Below are 15,343 nucleotides of genomic sequence, written 5' to 3' on the forward strand. Positions count from 1 at the left end.
CCTGCAAAGGCTTTCTCTCCTTCCTCTTATCCCTTCCCCTCCTCTTAGTTACCTTTATCTTCCTTACTCTAAGCTCCCAGGGCCCTTCCTTTGTCTCTATAATTTGTTTCCTAAACCCATTTCTTCTATGAATTACTTCTCCTACCTTTGTGACTTTTCAAATCAGTGTTCTCTTATAGTTGGAGTCTTGTCTCTGAATTCTTTCCTAGCCAGAACTCAAGCATTGTGGTTGTTGAACCCAGGTCCAGTCCAACCCCACCAGTCTATCACTTGGTGCTGTTCAGTTTTATTATATTTTTTATATTTTATCATATTTTTCAAGAGCCAACAGTTTTATTATATTTTTCAAGAGCATGATCAGATTCTTCAAAGAACCAGTACAAAAAGCCTGCATAAAAGATTCAGCAACTTCTTAAATCAAATATCAATCATGCATAATACTCACAGGTTACAAGCAGCAAACACAGTCCTAAATGCCTAGTAATCTGCATGTGTATTTCAGTCATCACATACGTATTTATTCAGTTTTTCTATATTTTAATTAAATGAGGGAGCTATATGAATGCATTCATTGAAAGGGACAAAAGTACATTTCAAAGATTACTCTTATCAACATCTGTGATTTTCTAGGGAAAGGAATAGCTGTGTGAGAGTGGAGAGCAATGCACATGTATTGATTATGTGTGCATTTTCCTCCTGAAGGATAAAGTTCTTATAATGCAGCATTTCAGCGAGGCCTGTCCTAATTCAGAATTCTCCCCTTATTTGATGTGTGCTGATAATTATGAGCTTGATACTTTAGATGTGGGGGCTAGATGTATGCGGGCTGATAGAAGTGTGTGTTTCCTCTTCTACCAAGCTTCTAAAACCCAGTCTAGGCTCCCCCAAACTTCAGAGAGTCCTTTTCTCAGTTGCCAGTGGCCCCAAAGACCCAACTTCACCATGCCAAGAGCTTTTGTGGTTTCATCAGACAAATGTGATTCTTATCCCAAATGTCACATGTAAAAAAAAGGTTAACACAGTAACATGGATTTACCTTTGCATTTGTATCCTTGCTTGATAATGCCCCAGAGCTGTAATAAAAGACAAAGGGATGTCAGGGAATCTGAAGAAAAATCTGGAACGAAAACAAGGCCCCGAAGAAGGAAGTCCTGGGAAGCGTGATGACTAGTGGAGCACAAACAGGATGTAGCTGCCCCTGCCACCCTTCCTGTCAGATAGAAGAGCCCTCCCCCAGCCCACTCCAGCTGGGCTAATAACAGGAATTCGGCTTCCCTTTTCTGTCTGGGAGCCAAATGGGAGCAGAAATGGGAAACTGACGTTGGTGCGTTTATTGGACTTTAGCACCTGCGCTCTCAGTAGCACATTCACGGGGGAGACTTTCTGTTTTCATTTTCTGCATGCTGCTCTAGGTGCCCGCTGGAGGGAATCAGCATGTTAAGTGCCCAGCCTGTCTTGTCTCCAGACAGAAAGCATGGTGCCAGCCACTGGTGACCTAAGCAGTGCACATCCCTCTGAAGTATTTATGTTTTGCCAGGTTACCTTCTGAGTAACATTAGTACTTTGAGAGAACTCAGGAAAGGAAAGGACCTAGTATTTATTCGTGCATTCATTCTCTGCATGTGCTCCGTGTTTGGCCAGAGCCAGAGCGGAGGGATGAAGGATGCAGAAAAGGCTCAGATTCTGCCAACCACACAGGAAGTGAGATGTAGGAGCATTTTTCCCAGGCAGTTCCGGGGCATCATCCTGGTGGTGTCACCCTGGAAACTGTGAAGAACGGGCTTCCCCATGTTCCTTCCTGTGCCTGTCACAGCATTTGCACGTGGGTACCAGGGACCCCAGGAACATACAGTGCGGATGGATGAAATGGGCTGAGCTTATGTGGAGAAGCTCACTCCGAACCTTTTAATGGTTCGGTTAGGTGACTGATATCTACTTAATAGAATAATGTTGAAAGCAGCCGAGCTGGCGGCCTACTGGGGCTGATGGAGATGTCCTTCACAGTGCACTGCAGGGGAGCAATGCCCAGAGTGTAGGCATTATGGCCCTCTGCTGAGAATAAGTAGCGCCAATGTGAAGTGATGCAGAGCATTATAAAGGCTACTCCGTGCCCTCCTCCTGACAAGAAAATCCTCCTGTGGAGAATGATGATTCCTTTGAGCCTCCAAGTTATTTGGTTCTTCAGCTTACATTATTAAGAGCAAATGACTCCTGGGGCAGGGCAACTTGTTACCTTGGGGACAAGAAAGATTATTAAGACAACCGACTGGGCCCAGCCGGTGTGGCTCAGTGGTTGAACATGACCTATGAACCAGGAGCTCACAGCTCGATGTTCGATTCCCGGTCAGGGCACATGCTAGGGTTGCAGGCCCAATCCCCAGTCGGGGGTGTGCAGGAGGCAGCTGATCAGTGATTCTCTCTCATCATTGATGTTTCTACCTCTCTCTCCCTCTCCCTTCCTCTCTGAAATCAATTAAAATATAATATCCACATCCATACCCATACCCATATCCATATCCATATCCATATCCATATCCATATCCATATATACATATATGACAACTGCCTGGAAGCAAGGACTCAGGTGCCTAGGGTAACTGGACTAGGATGGGAGGAGGCAATACAGCAAAAGCAAGTGGGTGGTCAGGGCAGAGACATCATGTCAGAGCCATAAGGACCATCAAGATAATCTCATTTATTCCTTTTTTATAATAGATAAGTGTGATGATCCAGGAAATTAAATAAGTTGCAAGGTCCCATGTCTGAGAAGCTTCAGTAGTGATAAGAAATTGTTACCTCATTGAGTCCTTGGAAACAGCAATAACAATAACAATAATAATAATAATAGCGAAGGTGTATTGGAGTCTTGCTATGGGAGAAGCACCGTTTTAAGCTCTTTCTGTGTAGTAACTCATCTGATGCTCACCATCTCCCTGTGGTGTAGGAAATAATAATTTCCTCATTTTTATAGATGAGACTGAGCTACAGAGCAATGAGTTCAGTTGGCAAGGCCTCATAGCTAGAAAGCAGGGAAAGAACAATGTGTCACTTGGAAGAAAGACAGGAAGCCACAGCTCCTGGGTGCCCTGTGTGGGGAGCAAAAGCCACAAGAAAGGATACGTGTTCGGAAGCATCCTGCTATCAGGATATGACACATGATTAGCAGAGCTGCAGGAACTGCTGAAAAAGGGACAGACAAGCCCGAGTCCTCTCAGGAGGGGAAGTCAGGGTGTTGCTTGTTGCCTCCTTACTTAGCAACTAGGAGACAACACTGGGCAGGAAGAGGCTCTGGGACAAGGAGAAGGTGGCCTCAAGCAGATGAGTGTGGAGGAGTACTTCCCACGGTCCTTTGATTGGAGACCTCAGGCTGCTGTAACATTTGGGGGACTGATTGTGATGTAAGGAGCACTGGCCTGGGGGTCAGGGGACCTGGAGCTGAGTCACAGACCTGCTGCTAAGGTTCCATGTGACCTTAGGGAAGTCACTTAACTTCTCTAGACCCTGCAATAAGGGAATTAGCAAAACTCTTTCAGTTCTGGAATTCTAATTTTAAAATAAGTGTATTTTAAGCATTGTCTATTTATCTCTCTTACCCTTAAAATAGAATGTATTTCAAAAGCAGGTGGTCTAGTCACTGGTAAATGGTTCCTTACTTTCCCCTACAAAGCCTTTCAATGATATATCTAGAGTTCTATTTATTTTAAATATGTTTATATTGATTTGAGAGAGAAAAGAAGGAAAAGGGAGAAGCATCAATATGAAAGAAAAAACATCAACTGGCTGCCTCCTGTACATTCCCTACTGGGAATTGAGCCCAAAACTCTGGCATGTACCCTGACTGGGAATCAAACCAGCCACCTCTTGGAACATAGGCCAATGCTCATCTAGCCGAGTCACACCACCCAGGGCGAGAGTTCTAGCTATAAATCCCTTTGAAACCGATGGGCTTTTAAAAAATGTTTGTGAGTAAAGATCAAGTCAAATTGTAGCAATGATTAAATACATTTGAAAAAATAAAATATTAAAGTTTTAATAGCTAATTTCATTAAGTTCCAAAAGTATCAAGGGACACTGAAATATATAAAATATATATTTTCTTTGAGCTATGTGACACGCAACATGACAGGTAAGCATTAACCCCCTTTACAGAGAGGAAAACGAAGAGATGGCCAATAACTTGGTCAAGAACAAAGAGTTAATATAAGGGGCAGAGGTGAGATTCAAAGCCAGGATTCCTGACTCCAAGTGCAGAGCTTTCTACCTCATCACAGCCGCATCAAGAACCTAGCGCCAGCGAATCTGCTCTGATGAGTTGGGGAGAGGAGTGTAGATGCACCCCAGAAATACTGCTGTGCTGTTTCTACAGAACTGGTGACAGTCCTTTTCATGGAGAGACATCTAGAAGGACTGGAGAGCAGAGATAAGCTCCTGAGATTTGATAAGGGCCTTCCAACTCTCACAACTCACCAAAAGACAGACATCTCAACCTGACTTCAAGCTGAGCTGTGCCATGGCCTAACAGGTTCGCTGAGCCCCACTCTGCAATTGAGAGCTACACATGGCCTCCTCCCACCTCAGTACCTTTGAGGTCTACATCCATGCAAAAATTCCCACCAGAAGAGAGAAACACAAAAAAGAAATCTGTTATAATCAGATTTCTTTTATGATCAAGTGGTCAGGTAATGCAATTCCAGTGGTGAAGTTTACAGAAACTCTCTTTGCCTGGGGTAGGCTGAGAGGCTGGACTTGCCCTTGACCACATCAGCTGCTGTGACTAGTTGGGGCCATCTTTGAGGTAACCGCTGCTTGTTATATATCCACTGTCAGCGTGGTATAAGCTTAAACACAAAATCCTATTTTGGGGACCTCTCAAAGCTAGTTCTTCAAGAATGGGATGGGATGGGGAAAATGTAATTTAGAAGTAGCATATACTATCAGCTGTGAATTCAATATGGATCAACAGTGGGACTGGATGGCTGAATGAAGCTAACATAACTGAGCCAAGAACAATAATTGTATTCTCTTGGCTGCTGGGCCACTCTTACGTAGAGTGCCACATTTTCCATCTTATTATAACTTGGGTATCAACTAGAAGATGAAGTCTTTGTTTAATGGCAGGACCAAAGGTGATCTTAGTTGCCAAAGACTTATTAAATGTGGAGGAGAAATCTTCATTTGTTGCAGTGGTGCAGCTAGAGCACAGGATTCAGGTCAGAATTCCTGCCTTTGAGTCGGCTCTGGTGACCATCAGCTGTGCAATCCTAGGAAACCCAGGCTATCCTCTCTGGACCTCCTACCTTCACAGGCAAATAGAGAGAGTCAAATGCCCATGTCACAGCTAGTAATGAGGATTAATTACATTAATGTCTACGGAAGTATTTCAAGTGCTGGGTAAATGTTATATCCTTCCTCTCTCCAAAAAGGTCTTTTTCCTTTTTGAGTTATAAATTACTGAGCCATGTTATGATGGATTTCTAGTGACTGACACCATATGAAATAAGAACTGGGAGGAACTGGCTAAGATGAATATCCTCCTTAATTGCACTACTTATAAGCATTAGTGATGAATGCCAGGGCTCACTGGGTGGAACGTTTGCCTGGCAGGGATTCAGTAGGAGAAATTGCTCACTGGAGTTAACAGGCTCACCAGTTTTCCCTATCTTGGCTAACCCTGTAGCCCTAGAAAGAACATAACTAAACCTGCAGGTCTTGCTTTTTTTGTTTGTTTGTTTGTTTCATTTTTAATTTCAGGGAGCCACCATGTTTAACTTCTGATCCAAGGCGGTCAATGGGTACTGTTTAGTGAACCTTCTCACAATGCGGCACAAATAACCACAGACAAGAGGAACCAATGGGAGACAGACTTACAAATCCTGCACAGTGTTCGCAGAAGGTCGGCTTGAGATAGGTCATCTCCTGAAAATTATGGATAAATCCTGGTCCCATTTTACAGTGTAGTTGGGACTTTGCTCTCAGGAAGTAAGCCATCATTTCATCTTTACTAATTAGGCCATCCCTGTGAAGAGAATCAAAGAAGGGAGGGATCTTTGAATACCATATTGCAAAGTGGTTGTCACACTTTAATCATTTACTCCCCCAAACCTTTGTGGCTGAAAGCAGGTGAGGAAGGTTCACTTCTCTGTTACATCTGGAAGGGGAGAGAGCCTCTCATAGATTTGAAGTGCTGAAGGCTTTCTTAGTAAGCAGAGTGTGTGTGTGTGTGTGTGTGTGTGTGTGTGTGTGTGTGTGTCCTGTGCACCATAGCACAGAAAGTGTCCTTTATTACTAAACTAGAGGCTTGGTGCACAAAATTTGTGCACTGGAGGGGGGGGGTCCCCTCAGCCCAGCCTGCACCCTCTCCAATCTGGGACCCTTTGGGGGATGTCTGATCAGGCCTAAACCAGCAGTCGGACGTCTCTCTCACAATCCGGAACTGATGGATCCCAACCGCTCTCCTGCCTGCCTGCCTGCCTCCCTGCCTGCCTGATTGCCCCTAACTACTTCTGGTTGCCAGCCTGATCATCCCCTAACCACTCCCCTCCCAGCCTGATCCCTCTCTAGCCACTCCCCTGCCAGCCTAAATGATGCCTAGATGCTCTCTTGCAAGCCCTACTGCCCATAACTGCCCTCCCCTACCAGCCTGGTCATACCTAACTGCCTCCCCTACAGGCCCAATCGCCCCCAAGTGCTCTCCCCTGGAGGCCCGATTGTCCCCAACTGCCCTCCCCTGCTGGCCATCTAGTGGCAGCCATGTTGTGATGACATGGGGGCGGCCATCTTATGATGACATGGGCATGGACATCTTGTGGCCACATGGGGGTGGCCATCTTGTGACCACATGGGAGTGTCCATCTTGCGCAAGGGCATGATAGTCAATTTGCATATCACCTTTTTATTATATAGAATAGGAGATTCCAGAAGGACATCTCCTTTCTAGCCCTTGCCTTGCAACACAGTTGTGCAAGAATCAGAATGCAAGAAGAAGGCAGAAAACTGATCATTGGACCCACCATTCTCATATTTACTCAGTATGATACCATCCAGGCCACTGCCATTGGTAACCCTCTCTTGGAGTCATCCTCTCTCAGAGGAAGTCTTGCTCCCCCCTACCCCCTTTAGCCTCCTCAGGTTCTGCTCCCTCTCTCCACCCACTTCTCCTCTGTTTACAGATATGCTCAGGACTGCCTAAAAATATCTTTCCTCAGTCCCGATTCCATCGACTATACTTGTCTTTTCTCTCTTTCTTCTCTAATTCCAAAAGTTTTCAAAAAGAGTATTCATTAGACATTTTTTTCCATTCATTCGTTACTCCTTACTCCATATGATCAAGTTTCTAACCTTACCATTCTATTGAAACGGTCACAATGACATCCTCAAGTAGCTTTTTCTCATTCATTGAGCTTGTTCACCTGCTGGTGGCATGTGAACAGGGATGCCTGTGTTTCTCCCCCCCCCACCACCACCACTTTTCATGGCTCTTCTGCAGGACCCACTTCTTCCTTTTAGCTTCTAAAATGTGGGGAGAGGAGTCTCCGAAATCACATTCCTCGCGCCCCATCTTGGCTCTTACGCCTGGGAGTCTAACTTATACCACTGGGCTGAAGACGTCACACTCTACATCTCTAGCCTTGACTATTCCCCTGAATCTTAGTGCTACATCTTCAGCAACCTGCTAGAATCTCTTCCTGGATGGTCCACTTTCCTCTCAAAATCAACATATTTGACTGTCTAACCAAAGAAATCATGTAAGCTATAAATACTTCAAACCTTCATTTTTGGTGGGGAACAAAAGTTGTATATCTGCTACAAAGTCTCAGTTCCATCTAAAGTATTAGCAGAGAAAAATAAATAAAGACTGGGAAATGATTTTAAGTTTATGTCCTATGCATGTGCTACTCATAGAAACAAAGGGAAGAAGTGGGCAGCTTGTGGGCAACTTAACTTTTATTTTATAAAGGAAGTTTTTGTTTTTAATAATTTAATTCATTTAAAGTATTATTTGTTCTAGATATATAATAAAGATGAATTAAGTTTTTAAGACATTTATGATAAAGTACCAAGGCTTTCCTTGATATGTTGAATTACATACAGCTTTAATTTTTAAAAATTTCTTACACCAACAAAAATATCAGAGGAATTTAATATGACATAATGTGGACATATCACCAATATAAAATCCAGCATTTCATTATGGATCATTTTTAAGCTATGAATTAATCTCAGACAATTAAAAATTAATCAAATTATTAATGCCATGCTTTCTTAGCAATTATTTTTTAATCATTTTTACAATAAGCTGGGTTTTAGCCTCTACACTCATTTAATTTTTCAAGAATTATTTAAAGATAAAGAAAATTTATTTATTTATCTATTTATTTATTTATTTTAATCAAGACAACCTTTGAGCCGGAAAGGGAAAAAATGGTTGGGTGTACTCTTGGCTATCTGCAGCCATAACCTGCTCTCATGAAAACTAGAAGTAATCAAAAAGTTAAAAAAAAAAAATTTAAATCTTACTTTCTTGGTGAGTTTGAAGATTGCCTCCAGGTTCACTGATGTTAAGAACTGCACCAGGCCAGCCCTATCCCTATTTATCCTCTACTTTTTTTAATGGAGGTTTCAGGGTTCATGAACTAGCTACACAGTAGAAATAATGTGGGAAATGGAGAGCTGGGCTAACTTGCAAGTGGGCGCTTGTACTCAGCACTGACGATGTGAACTGTCCTGCGATTCCATCCAACCAGTCCTGTTCATGGTCACCAGGAGAAAATTCAGTGAAAAGTTAGACTCAGCAACGCACGAGGATGGAAGTTGTCAAGATGTAAATGAACGATTTCCTTGTTCTCTTTTGATAATAATTTTCTGCTTCAGGGAAGTTGCATTAAAATATAGCAAAATTAAGACTTACTGATCTTTGTCCAGCACACAGAAGGAATCCAAGAAGGGAAAATTGGCAGCTATACTTTCAAAGTCCTCTTGGGAGATGTACCCATCGTGGTCATGGTCATAGTTTCTAAACACAGACTACAAAGGAAAGATAAATATTTATTGAATGACCACTTACAAGTCAGGCTCTGAACTTCTTATTGGGAAAGCAATGATAACTATCATATTATTTTTTCCACCAAGGAGCTTAGAATCTCATGGGAGATTAAAAAAAAACAACAACACCAAGGGCCTTTATGGTATAACAAGATAAGTACAATGCTAATGATAAAAGCAGTGCTATGAGGTGGGAGAGATGGCCTTAAAAAAGTTTCCTGGAGAAAATAAGTCTAAATGGAGACCTCAGGGTTGTATAGGAGTGAAGTTTGGTGAATTCACAAATACCAATACCAAGACAATAGAAAATAAAGCTATAAATGTGAAACTTTTCAAAATGTAAAGTATGCTTTGAATGCAACTCCAATCAAAGTCCCAGTGGGAATCATTTTAAGTGAACAAACTAATTCTGAGGTTCAAACAGAAGTGGAGGCATTGAGAACAGTGGAGGATGAGAGAAGGAATGAGGCTGCCGCTATCTGGGTTCTGTGGTCCCCGCAGATGGTCAGTGAAGCCACAGAAACCTCCCTGGTACAGAGCAGGAGCTGCTACAGCCCAGGCTGAGACAAGGTCCAGAGAAGAGGCTGGCAGTGATGAATCAGTCCCAGAGCTGGAGGAACAAGACCTCACACAAGCCCAACTGGCGGCAGCAGCTGAAATCCATGAAGGGCCAGCCAGCAAAGCAAAACAGAGGCTAAGTGAAAAGAAGTCATGGAAGGCTGTGCCCAAAGGGGGTCTTTGAGAGATTACAGGGGCTCCTAGGGTCACTATCTAGAAATCTAAGAATATCCTCTTTGTTATCACTTATCCAGATGTCTATAAGAGCTCAGCTTCAGAGATCTACCCAGTTTTGGGGAAACCAAGATCAAGGGTTTATCTCAGCAAGGACAGCTGAGAAATTCAGAGTTCCAGATGAAACTGTCTTAAACATTTAATGAAACAGAGTCTAACTGTAGAAGAGGAGAGCAAAGAGGAAGAGGTTGATGAAATAGGTGTGGAATTTGAGGGCACAGAATTGGTCACGTCACAACAAATGTTTTCATTTTTCCTACACTGGCGTCGATACTCCTCTTTCTTCTTTCTTTCTTTTTTCTTTTTAAAATATTTTTATTGATTTCAGAGAGGAAGGAAGAGGGCAGAGAGAAATAGAAACATCAATGATGAAAGAGAATCATTGATTGGCTGCCTCCTGTGTCCTTGACCAGAACCAAACCCGGGACCCTTCAGTCCACAGGCTGACACTCTGTCCACTGAGCCAAACCGGTTAGGCTGCTACTCCTCTTTCTGTGTGGATAGCTCTGACAGAGCCCTGCCCTTTAAGTGATGCTCCTTTGCTAGATGACATCATGCTGCTGTGTCCCAGATGCCTACAGCAAGAGCAGCTATCCAACGTCCAGGATCTTTCCCTACGCTCAGGGAGCCAGTGTACGGGGGCATGTTATTGTGACCCATGTGGGTTCGGAATGAGTAGATGATCCCAAACAGCCTCTCAAGTTGCAGGGAAGTGACAGAAGTGTCAAGCGCTGGAGAAAGAAAGGAACTGAAAGTAGCTGTGAGTATTTTTGGGCACGTGAGAACAGACTGACAAGGAGGAGAAAGGGGACTTTTCTTGGAGACTCTGTCCCAAGAGGCTGATGTCAGGTTGAGCTAAGTGTCTGCTAAATTGCTCTTACCTGCACCTGCCCGGGGTGGGGGTTGGGGTGATGGTGCTGTTTTCATGGCCTCCGGTTGATTCCTGGGCAATCAAAGAATATTCTGAAAGGAGAAATGGGCCTTCTAGTGCTCACTCTTAACACTCCTTCATCCACTTACCTCAACTAACTTCCTTATGTGCTTGTTGATGACTGTGGGGTCTGGCTTTGGCACCACTCCTGATGCCCACTCCAGGGGCACCACGGGCTTGGTAGGTGTTGTAGGGGAGGTAGGCTGCTGACAGAAAACACACACATTTTTTCAACTTTATCTGAGGCCTTGAACAATTAGGACCAGGGACACTGAGAAAGACATATACATTTTGTATACTAGTAATCCCAGTAAAAATTTACTTGTGGGCAACACTTAAATATTTTGAAAACAAACATCTTTTATCAATGGAATCTAACCTGTAATGAAATACATCTTTGCATGGTGCATTCTGCTTAGCAGGAATCTAGATTCTATTCTTTTAAATGGGAAAAAATAATTGCTCTCCCAGCCCATCCAAAAATCCTATCCAAGTTCCTTAAATATTACAAAAACACCCTTAAACCTCAATATAACAATCCATACAGATTTCTATATAATACAAACTATATGAAACACCAGTATTAATCTAATTCTCTAATACTTGGTGCTAGTGGTAATTAGTAGGTGTGTGCAGTAAGTGGTTGCCAGTGGTTGGCCAAGTTTATGTTCTTATACGGCATCTCTCTTAATTATTTGTCCAATTATTAGGTCCCCTTAGCCCTCTTTTGTGAACTTTCTACACAGGTTTTTCCATATTCTTGCAAGACAGTTTCACTTAATAATGTGGTGAAGATGTTGATGATAACGCATAACATGTTTACACAACACAAAAGAAAAACACAATCCTATCGGGAGACCAGCTGTTCCATTTACATCCTCTCCACGGGACCCCACATGATGTAAATATTTTGGCTGCTGTACTCATGCAAACTTGTACTAACAGGTGTTTTGTTGTTTTTTTTATTTGATACTAAATTGGGGATAAACATTTTTGCAAGAGAAATTGAAGAGTAAATGTGCTGATTTAAGTCCCTAAGGTTGTTGTGAGGTGGATGTTGGTGGCATCCTACGGGCTACCATAGGACCAAAATTTACCTGCCCTCTGGATACAGCCACTCCCACAGACAGTCACTCACTCATCTTCCCACATTATGGCTCTTTCTAGCAAGCTTTTCATTTCATTGATCTGTTGAAGGATGAGCCCACAGTTCCCAAACTGTACAAGGCAATGTACCCTGCCTGCAGTACTGCAGAGAATTCAGAGGAGTACCCAAAGATATTTCTAACTTCCAAGGGAAAAACAGTGATACCCCGTATCTGTCAAGACACCACACAAACTACCAGCTTAAAGTAGTGCACCAGCCACCCATTAGACAGTACCACCTTGATTTCCGGTCTTGAAACAAAACGTCAACATGGAACAAGAAATAAGGTTGGCAGTTTTCAATCTGATTCCAATACTTAAGAAACTGTACCAGAACCCAAGAGGCACACACATCCATTAGTAAGTGATTGTGGTCATTTAAGAATGAAATAAAAAATATTTTAGTTCAATATATAGGTATTATTATTTTTTTCAATTGGGCACTATGCTGTTAGAACATAGATATTTGTTACATTGTTTGGACTTACTCTCTAAGTGGGACTGTTAAGTATTTTGTTCGATTTAGAGGTCGTGTGTAAAACCAGGGAAACATAGTAAAACACAAAGATCTAGTGAGGCTGGAGGAACCCACTAAGAACAACAGAAAAAGGTTCTCAGTGAAGCTGGCCGGTGAGTAGGCAAGGTTGGCCAACACAGGCAGTGAGCACATCCAAGCTACAGACTCTCAGGAACATAGTCCTGCCTGCGCCTCGCTCTCCTGTGACCAGCATGTGTCACACACTAAGCATCCAAGAGGGTAGCATCCCATTAAGAGAGACAGAAAGGGACTGAGACATGTGGTTTATAGGTTCACAGGATTTCAGTGTGTGGAAGGGGCTTTGAAAGTTTCTTCTTTTGCAAGAAGACCTTTCAGGGTTGAGGGACATGCCTCCCCAAACCGACAACAACTTGAAATCCTGAAAATAAACTTACATGGATCTAAAGAGCACAAAGCAGGCAAGCATGCTAAAATGGTTGAGCTGCCGCTGTTCCCACAAGGGGTGATGGGGAAATGATGGGCATTTCCCCATCAGTAGAAAAAGCACAGACTGGCAGACAGATGGGCATGAGGCCAAATCTCAGCTCTACTCTTTACTGAAGACCTACGCTCACCAGACTCAGTTTCCTCAAGGAGCTAATGAAATAACATGCATAGGATGCCCCACCAGGCATCCAACAACCAATAGGTAGCAGTGAAGGTACCTGGTCGTAGGTAAAGGAAGGTGTCTGAGGTGGAAATGCTGTGCCCACAGGTCAGTACAGCCAACCACACCCTGGCCAGCTTCACCCCATGAGAGCTATGGAATGAGGAAGGGGCGAACCCGTTTCTCCTCCCTCCACATTGACTTTGCCTTTCTCTCTAGCTGTCTCTTAGTTGTGGTAACTTGGGAGAGTCTGGGTCCTCACTCCTCCCTTTGTCTCTGCTGTATCTGCCCACAAGGGTAGGTTCAGTAGTGTCCCTAGGAGATGGGCCTCTGGGACTGGCGGAGTGAAGAGCTGATGGAACCGTCACCCTCACTAGTTTAAGAACAGATGCTACCAGGTCAGCTGACTCGGACTCATGTGCATGCACTCCCAGAACCAAAGAGTGGTGCTGACAGCCATTCTGCCTCTTCCAGCCTCCGGTTGCAGAATCACTGCGGGTATGAGTGGATGGACAGACTTAGGGTTGGAGTTGCTGCCACAGAGTTCAACCGGGGGAAAGAGGCGCATGAGACCTTTATTAAAAAACTGATCTCAGGATATGGGTATAAGAAGCAAACAGAAACGCTTTTTCCTTTAACATGCAAACAATCTCATCCTCATTGTGAATTTCAAATCCACCCAGGTCTTCTATTTTATCAGTGTAAAACACACCTAAGAGATACTCCACTTGCTAAAACTGATGAGAAGTGCTCATTCAGTAATGCATTTTCCTCAGTCTCATTATGTAATGTTTTGTTTTTGTTTTTTTTACTGAGTCAGCTATCATTTAAATAAGACATCATCCAATGTAATATTAAAATTCTGAGCTGAGTCAATCATTATTAGACTCAGCAAAGGTCATGGATGATGATCAGGGTATTTAAAATGTATTAAATCTAATTTTATGTTGAATGGGAATTTTTCTTAAAGCCTGGTAGGATCTTAATGATCTTTAACGTGATGGTTCACCTTTTTTTTGGTCCTAGATGTAGGTGAGATCTTAGAGGGTACACAACCCAGAGGAGATCAATAGTAACACAGAGCAATTGCAAACAATGTTCTTCTTTATTGACCTATGTAAAGAAATACTTCTCAAACTGTCAGGACTAAGCTGTGATTGCTAAAAAGGGAATAATATAGATGTTTAAGTTCTTCAATCTTTAGATCACAGAGCCCCACTGCAACAGCCAATTACTGTAAATGACAAGCTGCGGTGCTGGGCACGGATTCTCAGAGAGAAGGCAATACCTACCGATTTAGAATTTCTAGGTTCCAGCACCAGTGACAATTTATAAATATCATCTTCTGTGTGATAGAGGTCCAGTGAGAGCTACAAGAAATTAGAATGGATAAATAAATATGTTGGCTCATATTTATTTATTTACCTGCATTGCCGATATACAATATACTTTTCAAACGGAATGGTTAAGCCAATGTCTAATCATCTGAGTGAATGCAAAGCAGTATGAAGATGGCATGCAGAGGTGGAAAAGGAAATTAAAAAAGAGGGAAAATAAACCTTGTGTGGTAATCAGCATCAATTACTTTGTCTAGACTTGACAACCTAAAGGTTTTTCCTAAACATAATAAAATCGACTTTCCTATGAAATTGCCCATGCATTATTTCACATCATGAACACCCTGCTCACAAAGAATGTGCACTTCCTCCACCTTCCCCAGAACAACAGTCACTCTCCTCCCCAGGGGCTCTGCCACTTCGCCCACGAGGACCATCCCCACATCACAAACTACTGCCTTCAGAAGCCAGCCACCCCCTAGAAGAGTGAAGTGGGATGTCTGAAAGGGATTATTTTTCAAGAGGATATAAGATTACTTATTGATTACACATGATGATGGATAATACACAAGCTTCATTCCCATCTATAATTTTATCTGGTGCCATAATTCAAATTTATATTGCATGGTGTGTGCCAACAACTATTAATAACCAAATAAACTCCATGATTCTACTTGGTGAGCCCAAAAGGAATATTTTGACAGCCATACTGGCATAACAACATCTTATTGGGAAAACTGGTCTTTGCCAGGGTGATGGACTTGGGTGTCTTTCTTGTTAGGTAGACAACAAGGAAAATTTGTGTTAATGAGTGGAATCTGACACTGGATCTCTGCGGCAGGGAAGCCATCAGGAATGGTGTGGCCTCTGACAAATGGGAGGCAGCCACTACTGAGCTAGAACAAACTGTTGGCAGCCTGACAATTGCCATGTCTTCTGGTTTGTCAAAA

The 15,343-nt window shown here is 42.8% G+C and overlaps 1 protein-coding gene and 1 pseudogene across 4 annotated transcripts in view; one reads left to right on the forward strand and one right to left on the reverse strand.

Annotated features, from left to right (window-relative positions):
* RASGRP3 (RAS guanyl releasing protein 3) overlaps positions 1-15,343 on the reverse strand; it is a 98,867-nt gene that overhangs the window by 8,765 nt on the left and 74,759 nt on the right. For 3 of the 4 annotated variants that reach the window (XM_045580533.1, XM_036434773.2, XM_036434775.2), the window contains 5 exons: positions 14,349-14,426; positions 10,855-10,971; positions 8,909-9,024; positions 5,869-6,016; positions 1,037-1,073 (listed from right to left, as the gene is read on the reverse strand). In XM_045580533.1, the coding sequence (XP_045436489.1) occupies positions 1,037-1,073; positions 5,869-6,016; positions 8,909-9,024; positions 10,855-10,971; positions 14,349-14,426 (496 nt within the window). The remainder of the gene's footprint in view (positions 1-1,036; positions 1,074-5,868; positions 6,017-8,908; positions 9,025-10,854; positions 10,972-14,348; positions 14,427-15,343) is intronic. The other variant, XM_036434777.2, reaches the window with a different exon arrangement.
* LOC118717715 lies at positions 9,242-10,366 on the forward strand (annotated as a pseudogene).

This window comes from Pipistrellus kuhlii, unplaced genomic scaffold (genome assembly GCF_014108245.1).
Source record: "Pipistrellus kuhlii isolate mPipKuh1 unplaced genomic scaffold, mPipKuh1.p scaffold_m20_p_13, whole genome shotgun sequence".
NCBI classification, from domain to species: Eukaryota; Metazoa; Chordata; class Mammalia; order Chiroptera; family Vespertilionidae; genus Pipistrellus; species Pipistrellus kuhlii.